Source organism: Charadrius vociferus, unplaced genomic scaffold (genome assembly GCF_000708025.1).
Source record: "Charadrius vociferus isolate BGI_N301 unplaced genomic scaffold, ASM70802v2 scaffold526, whole genome shotgun sequence".
NCBI lineage: Eukaryota > Metazoa > Chordata > Aves > Charadriiformes > Charadriidae > Charadrius > Charadrius vociferus.
Genome location: NW_009648966.1, coordinates 258,737 through 270,210, shown reverse-complemented (window position 1 = coordinate 270,210; position 11,474 = coordinate 258,737). Strand labels below are relative to the sequence as shown.

The 11,474-nt window shown below is 36.1% G+C and overlaps 1 protein-coding gene across 1 annotated transcript in view; it reads right to left on the bottom strand.

Moving 5' to 3' along the window:
• VWA8 (von Willebrand factor A domain containing 8) overlaps positions 1-11,474 on the bottom strand; it is a 106,189-nt gene that overhangs the window by 68,331 nt on the left and 26,384 nt on the right. Inside the window, exons 4-8 of the mRNA XM_009887708.1 lie at positions 11,245-11,412; positions 9,105-9,269; positions 8,637-8,686; positions 8,200-8,308; positions 5,221-5,325 (exon numbers count right to left, since the gene is read on the bottom strand). Of these exons, the coding sequence (XP_009886010.1) occupies positions 5,221-5,325; positions 8,200-8,308; positions 8,637-8,686; positions 9,105-9,269; positions 11,245-11,412 (597 nt within the window). The remainder of the gene's footprint in view (positions 1-5,220; positions 5,326-8,199; positions 8,309-8,636; positions 8,687-9,104; positions 9,270-11,244; positions 11,413-11,474) is intronic.

Sequence of the window (11,474 nt, the reverse complement as noted above, 5' to 3'; positions counted from 1 at the left end):
AGGAATGCCTACTGAGTAGTATCTCAAACTATGATTCTAAGAAATACTCCAACTACAATTCTGTGAAATGAACTGCAGATGTTCTCACTCTCATGTTCATTAGCAAACCATAATATTCTTACTAAGTCAATGGCATTTTGGATAGGGCCAGAGCTGCTTATACGAAAAACTGCAAACTGTTTGTACACAAAAATACCTTACTCAGATATCAACAGAAGAAAATAACTATGAGCAAACAAGAAGATTATCTGCACCAGCAGCCTCTGTATTAGACAAGGAAGATTTGGAGACAGCGGCAGCACACCTTGTACATAAAGGTCTTGGGAGTCTAAAATTCTTAAGGTGTTTTCTGGTTTGTTTTATTCTCCCCACTTTGTTGTGGGTCCTAGAACTCAAATTAGGACAGTGAAACAGGACTGTCTATCTCTGTGCAAATCCTTACTGAATTTGTACAACTTGAACTCATCTAACTGCATTTGTACAATTTGAATTCATCACACGTAAGCACAGAGATGCTGCCGAACTGAATAATTTAGTAATTAAACAAGTCACCACGCTTATACCTGGACAGAAGCAGCACACAAGAAAACTGTTTGTGGCTTTAAGAGTAAGATCTCCTTGACGCTGTTCTTCATTTAGAATTATGATAGCTATATATGGAATCAGAGAGTGGCATGAAATGGATATACAATCCATTAAACATACTTCTGCCTGAGCCAGAAGCAACTTCCTCTATACAAAGTCCAAGTTGATAGCTGCAAAGGAAAAAATATTTGTGGCTTGGAAGGACAACTACTGAGCACGTTCAGTATAAGAGAGTCTGGGAGATACTGGGAGAGGCAGAAGTGGGCAGCCTCATTGCCTCAGACTGAAGAGGAAAGAAAAAAGAAAAGACTAGCCACTAAAAACAAGGGAAAAGGTTGGCAGTCCATAATCATCAGGCCACATTCTGCATGCCTAGAAGCACATGGGAAAAAGCAAACTGTAAAAATTACAAAAAAGGAAGAAGAGGAATTCTGACCACTCCGAAGTATCTAATGATCAGTAATGTCTCCGCATGGAAACTGCAAATAATATGCTGGTGATCAGGCTGGTCAAAGGAACAGAGAGCTTAAATGAGACGTGTTTGCAGATACCCCCTCTGCTGACCCCACAAGACAGCTAAGCTATCCAAAAGAGGCATGCAAAGGCAACTGCTCTTTCTTGAAGATTCTCTGCATTCTTGAATTTTTCAAGAAACAAGCGGACTGAACTGCTTCACAAGAGGCAAAATATGAACTGGAAGTGCAAGATGGGATGGGTAGATGAAGTCTGAAGGACAGATTCCACTATAACGGTATGTATTGGTGCTAAGAGCATTCATTAATGCAAAACCCCAAAGATTATAAATTACTTTGGGGGGAATAAAAGAGAAACAAATCCTTCCTTAGACCAAAATTTGCAACAGAAATATCTTAGAAGTGAACAGAATTGTCTAGACAAGAAAGACAACTCCGGTTTTCTGAACTATTAGCCCACTCTCTATAAGAGAGTGCCTATGTAGTCTTAAGATTCCCTACCGCAAGGCAGGGAAACAGTTTTCGAGGAGGAGTTCAGCTAAGATTAAAGTGGACATGCAAATAATACAAAAGTGAGTTAGAGGGAACAAACAAGCTTTTATTTGATAGAAGATCAAGATAGTAAACATAGAATTAATCAAGGCATGAAAAAAATGACAAAAAATTCTAGAAGGGTCCTAGAGCAAAGTTGTACACTTGGATAGTAGGTTGACAGGGACTTGCTCATTTATTAAGACAAATCTGATCCATATGTTGTTTCTAAAAACCGATGGGAAGATACTCCTGATTAGAAGGCTAAAAAAAAAAAAAAAAAAAGTGGGTTTTTCAAACACTGGGAAAAAAAGCCACACTAAAGGCATGTGGGAATTAAAAAAACCCAAAATCTTTGATGAATCTGAAGTAAAATACTAAAAGCTTATGGAACAATGAAGAAATAAGTATAGAACAGTTAAGAGTCTCTTATGAGCCACCAAACTCAGCCGAAATAAAGATGACCAGTTTTATAAATGCCTATCAATAGTACACAAGAAAGAAAACTTTAATACAGTGGGAGACATATGTGCTTAAGTTTATTGTTTGGGAATGTTTAACTGGAGGCTGATTTCCTTGAAAGCAGTGATTTGTCTCTATATAAATCTTCTAGAGGAAAAGCTTAAATAAATTTTTACTTAATTTTTATGATCATATTTCCTATGTTCATCTGTCAGTCAAAATAACTTGTCATGCCAATATTTCATGCCACTGCAGAATAATTTTGAAGGCCATAATTCATATTTTCCTTCGCAAGGTCTTCTAAAGAATCTTCTTTAAGAATTAGAATATAAATTGATACAGTTTCCAAAGTACGGAAACTTCAAATCAGGGTACATAAAGGCACATCATTCTCGAGTTTATCTTGGTACTTCTGTCCAGTCTGTTGCTGCTAATGAACGCGGCAAACTGTAGCCCTTATACAAATGTTCTGTATGACAAGCAAGTCTCAAGATCACTGCTGATGCTGGATTAGCACGCAACCCATCAACGCTTTTTTCAATGCTAACCTGTTTGACACAAGGAGCCACAGTTGCACCAAATGAAAAAGTTAGTTGATAGAAAGAGTTAAGCCTAAAACAGGTTTTAACTCCAAATAGATGCACTTAACAAGAGATTTGCATTTCAAAGCATTTTTACACATCCAAGACTAACACTGAACAAACTACTTTCATTCACAGGGAAGGTCTAAGTCAGTATTTCATATTAATTCATTACTGAGAATAAGAATTACGAGGAATACCTAAGTATTGGTGGAGTCTCAGTGAGCAACGAGACACGTAAAGAACAGATTTACCCAACTTGAAGATACTGTTTGGGAAGACAGTGCACGGAGAATACGATCTCTTCAAGACATACGCACAGGGTCTAGCAGCTGCCAAAACCAGCTGTTTAGCCTTACCACTGGCTACCTCACTGCTCAGCTCTGACAGCTAACTGGAAGGAAAGACATCCTGAAATTAAGATACGTTATCAGCTAGATTACTACTTCCCCATATCTGTCTCCAAGTCTGATGCCTAAACTTCACATTTTATTGTATGAAATTTGGTTTTATTTTCTTTAAATGTTACCTGATGTTAAGAAGTGATTCAGTTCACACACATTAACCCATCAATTGCAAATATACTTCAAGTATTTATTTTTTCAACTCTCAGTATCTCCCTGTTAATATTAGTATTCTCTAACTGTATTACACAGAGACAAGTGGCAAATATTAGCTGGACATTCTTTGGAAATCTGTAGGAGGGTAGAGTAAGAAATCACCTTGCTTCTGCCAGACTCCTTTCCCTCACATTTCTTATCAAATGGAAAAAAAAATAATTTATCCATATTTAAAAGAGTTCTGGCACTGCTATTACTAAAATATCGTTATAAGCAGAAGTTCCTCAGTACAACCAGTTATTTTCTATATTTCTTAAGGTTCATTGCTTAACAAGATTTGCTGTGTGCAAATAGAATAAAATACCAAATAAGATTATATGTACTTGTTGATCTAACGGGACAAGTTTGTATAAGTAGTGATGAGGAACAGTATCCAAAAAAAAAAGGGAAAATGAACCCAGAAAAACATAAATTATAAGGAGGTATTTAAAAGCAGACGATCATTGAGAAAGATTTTACTAGTCAAATCAACCTGCCTTACACAGGAAGCAAAAGCATGTACAGCACATAAAATTAAATATGGGAAATGGAAAATGGAGGAAACTGATGGTACTGAACATAAGGACATTCACCATCTATAACTGATAGGGGAAACAAAATGACACAAAGGGTTTAAAATAAAGGCATATTACGAAGACCATTACTGCTCTGCTAACAGATAGAAGTCTGCATTTCCACTCCGACCATGGTTCTTACAGGTAACTTCAGTCACCCTGAAATGTGGTGGAAGAGCAACACAGCATGACACAATCAATCTAGATTTCTGAGGCTGCCTGGAATAGCATCTCAACCCAGGCACTGCACTGGCTAGGCAGGGCTGGATGCAGGGACAGCTTCTGCTGTTCACAAATAAGGAGCAACTAGTCGTGGATGTGGCAATCAATGACAGCCTTGGCTGTAGCAACCATGAAACAACGGAGTTCAAAATCCTGAAAGGGAGTGATGAAGGCAAGTAATACTGATTACAGGCAAGATTGGCTTACGCAGAGAAGTGGTAGGTAGGACCCTACAGGAGGCAACTTTGAAGGTTCATGAAAGCTAGCATGTCATTAAGGACAACGTCCTTCAAATGCAAGAACTGCCCATCCCAAAACTCAGGAAGACAAGTAGAAGACCAGCCCAGTTAAGCAGAGAATACAGGACTGAACTGCAATGCAAAAAGGCAGAGGTGGCAGCAGGGACGGGCTACAAACATTTCCCTGACACATAGGCTTGGTTTTAGAAAAAACAAAAATTCACTAGCTACAAAGGTGGTTATTTCTACATATGCACATACAAATAACTGCTAATTTTCAGGACTGAAAGAGCTGGGTCAGATGCTCAAGGTCATGAACGCTAATTTTCAAAAACATACGTAACTTCTAGAACATATTCAAAAATGAAAGAAAGCCGGCACTGTGCTGAAATTTTAAAAGGATAAATGGAATAATCCAGAATAATTATAGGCTTTATAAGCTATTATTAAACATGGACAAAAACCCAAAACAGATCTGACCAATAAGAAGCAACCAAAGGCTAACACAGACCAAAACCAGAGACTAGTAGAATCTATAATCGTGCTATACTGAATGTATTTTGTGCATGTGACCTCTATTGTCATTTTAGTATCTCCTCTTAAAAGTCAAATGCCAGTGGCATTTTTAAGCATTTGACTACCTTAACCATGTAAGTAGCTACTTTCATGTTAATTAATCACTTATGTAATTAGGGTTTTCTATAGTCTTGAACAGACGACTAAATACTCTACAGAACCTGGAGGTTTCAGCTTTCCCTATAATGAAATCTACTAGCTTATGAAGTTCGTTTTTTTTAAATACCGTTTTAGCATCAGCAATAACGTAGCCAGTTAGTTTACTTAAGAATTTGTTCGGTTTTTTTTTTACAGAAGTTGTGAAGTAACTTTAGTCAGAACTACTGTCATAATCCAATCCTCCCTGGAATTCTAATATACATATGTGCAATACTTACTTTTAACGCATCTTTGACTGCAGTCCTGCCTTCCTTTCCAAGGAAAACATTATAGGGGTAAAGCCGGTCAATGACATGCTGGACTGACATCATAGGAAAGGAATCCTAATTCAAATTTAAAAATTCAAATTAAAGAAATTATTGGCTTATTCTATCATCACCCATTAACCTGAAAATCCTATATAGCGCTAAACTTAAAAATATTGTAAAGGCAACATACAAATGACCACTACATGCAGTATTCAATCAAATGTCAAAACAGGCATTTCTCACATGCAATTCATTATAATATAAATGTCTAAAGCAGATTAGAAGAACTATGTCCTAAAAGTTACTGTATTTCCTGTGCATAAACGGAAGCTACAGTGACTGGCTCAGACACCTAAAGACATTTAAGGTTAGGAGAGACAAATCCCACCACAGGTAACTGAGTTTCATAGTATTACTGGAAAAGAATCAATATAACAAGAAATCTATATTACGTTGATGATCTACTCATTCACAGCAATTTCTAGTACTTAATTTTGATTCTACATTGTACAGAGTCTACTTAACAAATCAATTCCTGGAAATTTCTTAACAGTTTTATCAAAACTGTTTTGTTTTGAAATGAGTTACTAAGTATGCTGGCACTTCCTACAAAAAATGGAAAACTTTTTTTTTTTTTTTTAATATTTCCTTGTTAGTTGTAAGTATTAACTCTTCTGTCAGTTGCTGCCTGAACTAGACAAAGATTCAACTACTTTGCCGCAGTAAGAGAAAAAGAAATGGAAGTGTATTTAGCAATACTCAAGAAACATGCATAAAGCCTTTCATGGTGAAAAAAAGCATTTCAACCCCCCTAAAGTAATATTTGATTGTTTGTTTTATAAAAGACTTGCAAATTAAGGGCTGCTTGTGTGTAACACTGGTGAAAAACAGTCAGTGGACTGGCACTACTTTTTTAAGCCTTCATCAGAGTAAGCAAATAATGTAATTCAAATAAAATCAACTGATTTTCAGTTATACACTTGGATTTACACAGGCACTCAACTGAAAGAAGAGTTGCTTAGAAATGAAATCAGGAGATGCATATTTTATGAAATGCATAATTCAATTCATACGTATAATCAGTAATACTATTTATAACGTTCCATATTAAAAAAAGATCAGTAAAAATAAACCATTTAAAGCACTATAGTAAATGTACTGCTTAAAGGATCAGGGAGCCTTTTATTGCATTTTAAAAGCCCTCTGTCTATATATAAAGACATAACATATAATTTGTCCACATTATCTCAAATTATTATTAATTACAATGGCAAGTATGAAATTAGCCTCTTCAAAACAGCACCTTATAAAAAAATTCCCCCTTTCAGCAGGCAGGAGTTTTCAACCTAAGAAATACATTTTGGGACTCTGTGGATCCATGATAGAAGATAAGGACCTAGTCATTACAATGCATTCCCTCCACACTTTTAAACAGTTAAATCAACCAAGCTAGAAGTAGAGGATGGCAGTGACCCAGCATGCAAAGAGAAAATGCTATAGCCGGAATCACTGAGAACAGTCAGCTTAGAAAACCAAGTGATTAAAACTAATTCTAAAAGAAACAGTTCTCGTCTACCTAAAAAAGACACTGTCATACAATGATAACACTTCACTTTCTCTAATGTAAAATAAAATGCTTCCTTCGTTCCATAGTTTAGATAATAGCTTAGGGCTCATTTTCTTTCCATTACTCTGAAAGCCATCTGGCATTCATTTAAAAATAATTTTTCACTACAGGGCTCAAAGAATAAAGTTGCAATTTATTTTAAAATCCAACATGTATTTCTTTCCTAAAGCCCTCCAAATACTGTTTCATATCTCTGAACTTGAATTTTAATCACTTCTTAACATCTGATGTAGTATCACCAATTCAGAAAAAAAATTATGTCTGCAAGTATCCAGCACAACTGAGGGGACTGAGGACTACAGTAACACAAGGAATTGGTATGTTTTAATGTATATAATCCAATAAAATATGTAGATGTAATCTGCCACTGTGAAGTACCATAGCACAGAGATAGCACAGGAGACATGACAGGGGATTATCCTGAGTCCTCCCTACAGACACCTGCACCTTGGAGAGAGGGTTTGAGAAGCTGTCCTGTTATTTTACTCTCCTGGGTTGGCCATATCTTCCTGCATGCAAAAGGGTACCAATCTCTCTCTCTCTCTCTCTGACTCCGTACCATGTAATTATAAAGTCCAAGGGACAAAAGCATGTCAGGGAAAGTAGAAAGACTGACACAGCTTTAGTCCTAACCTGCCTGATCTGCCACTGTGAACTCAGCAAGTGTACAGTTGTTATATTTCCCTGTGGACTGTAGCTGTCAGGAAGTATTACATCTTCAACTGTGCACAACCTGCATCGCCAGGTAACCCCCTGTATTTGTGTTTATTATAAATCCACCAGCCAACCCAAAGACCTATGTAGACTTCATCTCACACAACTTAGCTGTCTCCTGTACTCACATTTGAATAGTTGCTTTGCATCCTTTTAGGTGTCAATGGAGAGTAATAGGTGTCTTTGTAATGCAATCAATCTGATTTAAATGCATACTATTAAGTCAGAAGCACTTTCAGGCTGTGATTTTTATTTTTCTCCACTGACTACCTCAGTATCATCAGGTAAACTGTAGATGGCCCTGAAGTCAGGTAAGATGATTTAGCAGAATAAAAAAAACACATTATTTTGAGCACTAAAATACATTTAATCACATCACAAATCTTAGGTCATTCCATACTTTGTCCTTCAGTATTATGCTATATACTTGGTTAAAGTATTATCCAGAGATCTGACTGGGGCTCTTCTCCCTCAAACCATCCTTAATTTTTTCGGGTTTATTTTTCAAATGTTCATGTTAATCTTCTTCTAACAACACGAATAATCCAGATCTAATTTTGAGAAATTTTAAGCCTGTACAGCTTCACAGCGCAAGTGTATGCACATACCAAAATCTGAACTGCAGCTGATAAGCTGTCTAACGGAAAATCTGGAAGTCCCAATGTAGAAGATTCTTGAGAGCAGAGAGTTGTAGCAAAAGACAGGAGCTGAGAAATTCTGCAGAGGAAAAAGTAATTACAGAGTTTTATACATGCCATCTATATTTAAAATACTAAAGCCTAAAAAGTTAAATACAGTACAAGATGCTGAAACTATTTCTGAGCACAAATAAGTAAGGTGTGATTGAAGTTCTAAAGCATTAAGGATTCATTATACAAAGGCTGCATATGAAAAGCTGTGTGAGCATACACCCACAGATATTAAAAAACTTCTTCAGTTCTGGTCTCTATGCAGTGAGAAAAGATACAAAAATAGCAGGAATCCTGAAAGGACACCACTATTCTTCATTCATTCAATTTTTTTTTTTTTAATTATGAAAAATTACCTCTCTGTGGAAATGTTTGATCCAATTGAATATAATAGCTGAAGATGGTCCTGAAAATAGAACATAAAATAACAGACTAAATTAATTTTGGGATCATACTGTGGGTCACAGCTCATAATGTATGAGGCATTTTCTATTTTTCCCTCTAATCTAGACATGTGGAGTCTACTTGCTCCTTGAGACAGAATTACTTTTATTTTATTTAAAAAAAAAAAAAAGAAAAGAAAGATGATCAAATCTTTCTTTTAGGGCTATACCGTTTTGCGGAAGTTATTACTCTGCTGTAGCATTCCTTGGCAACTCTAAGCCTGCTTTTCAGAAATGTATTAGACCCCAGTACAAAAAATACCCTTGAAGACAAATATATTACTCAAGGATTCTTTTCAGAGGTGAGGTAAGTAAAACATAACGTCAAAATATTAGCTCTACTCAGTACAAATACTCCAAGTCTTCTGCTAGGACACTTACCTTAAAGGGCAGATGATAAACATCTCTAGCTTGAAATCGAGAGCGAAGGGGCGGATCCAAAGGGTTACCAGAGTATTTAGGTACTGGCAGGCCCAAAGCTATCACTCGAAAATCTTCACTAACCCGAACAATCTTCCACGAGTCTAACTCTGATTTTGTATGATCCTAAATTAATTAAAATAAAGCAAGAAGAAGAAGAAAATAACCTTTTACATCATTAAAAACTTATGATGACTAAGCTGCAGATTGACCAACAGCCCTGGTCCTTCAACCTAAATGTTGAAACGTTCGCGTCTTTAATTCAGAGGGTCTAGAAAGCATTGGACTAGTCAAATCTGTGGATGGTAAAAGCAAGTTTTTCCAAAATGAACACAGATAGAATGCTTGATTAGGTGCAGCTTTCAGGCCTGCAGCAATTTAACCAAAGACCCAACAGATGGCTAAAGCTGAAAAGGTATCATTACAACATTGTTTTCACAAAGAACAGAAAATAAACAGACCACAAAACTTACTTTATTCTAAAACATTAGGAGGGGGTTACCATAAGAAAGTTTTTTTTTTCTTTTTTCCCCTCTTATAACTGTAAACGAGACTAAAATCTGCATTTAAAAATTTTCATTTGCAAATTATGCTTTATGATAAGCAATAATACAGAACTAGACTCCTTCATGAGGATGTTAATTGTTGTATTTCAGTTGTCACGTAAAAGATTCATTGCATAGAAAAAATGCACTCTTTAGTCTTCCCCCAACACAGTTAAGTTTTCCTTGAAACCATATATGAGTACATTTCCTGCAGACCTAGATGTACAGTAATTATTCACACAGCAGAAGAGAAAATGAACATTAGCTTATATAACACAATATTCCCCAAACAACAAACCAACAATATTAGATTTAGTATCGTAGCAAGAGATTTATTTAATTCATATACTATTAGCAGTGTGCCTGAGGCACTCATTTTGAAACATTTTATCATTAGAAAAGTGTTAAAAAGGCAAAAAGAGGAAGATGTTTTGCATAATTGCAACCAAATCCTGCCTAAGTTTGAATTCTCATTTTCAGTCTTTAAATACAATTACATTTTAAAAGCTTACTTTTAAAATACACTAATAATGCTTCCAACAACTGCATCTACTAATTAAATATCATAAAAATGGTTTTGGAAAAGGCATGGATCAAAAGAATTGTAACCACAGATGAGAGGCATAAGAAACAATTATATATTTTCAGAAATCCACGACAGTATTTCAGCATGGTTGGCAACTTCATACAATTGGGATCAATGGCAGAAGGCTTATTGCAAAACTCTTTCCTGTGCCACATGGGTCTGAACTATATACCTAACCACAGTTTAGGACAACAGACAGAAACATGAGTGAGCAGGGGTCAGACTGTTATAGGAGACTGACAGCTATGTGATCAGAAACTACAGTACATGAAAGTAAGATGCAGAGTAGTACTGGAAACTGTCTGATGAAATTTACTGAGGTCCCTAAAAGCCTGGAAAGTATCCACTCAAATTTAAGCAGTAGAACTCAAAGCCCGAAAAAAAGGAAAATGGTTAAAGTAGCAATGGCAGCAGATACTAAAACCCCATTTCCTATCAAAAGAAAATTCTCTAACCATTTCCTATAATGTAGATTGCCTGTTTACATATACTTTTATAAATTAAACGCAACACAGCACTGATAAATATAGGGTCACTCATTTTAACCTCACTTTTTTGGTATCCAAACATTTTAAAAGTTTAGCAACAAGGCTATTGCAATGTTGAAGTGTTATCTGAACTTCATGGGAACAATTTCAACTTAACTCCCTTTTCACAAGTATAGTTTGGTTACTCTCACAATGTGGCTTTCACATTTTAGAAACATACAGGCTTCATACAAGTTTAACATGACTACTCTTTTACATGTGAATAGACAAGATACAGATGAAAACCTTTTTTTGTTGTTGCAAGCAGTATTTTGATTTATCGCATGGTTTTCACCCTGCCTATTTCATCCCATGTAACAGCCCAGAAAAAACACCTTGTTGAAATTTCCCCCACTTACCTCATACACATTCTCTTCTTCATAATGGTATTTCAGGTCTATCAAGGAAAACAAAAATGGAAAATCCAAACAGCATTTCCATACCTGCAGAAGTTTGTCGTAACGCTCTGCAGACATGAGAAAACGACCATCTTCAAGCTGCATTTCCCTATTCTCCAGCAAATTGTTTAATACCGGCAGGACGTTCCGCTCAGCCTTCTCCAAACCTTCCAGCACCAGGATTCTACCTTCAGTAGCCGCACGAACTGCACACTTTTCAAAAATAAAACCCAGATATTATAATAGAAATAAACATTACATATCTCATTAAATCC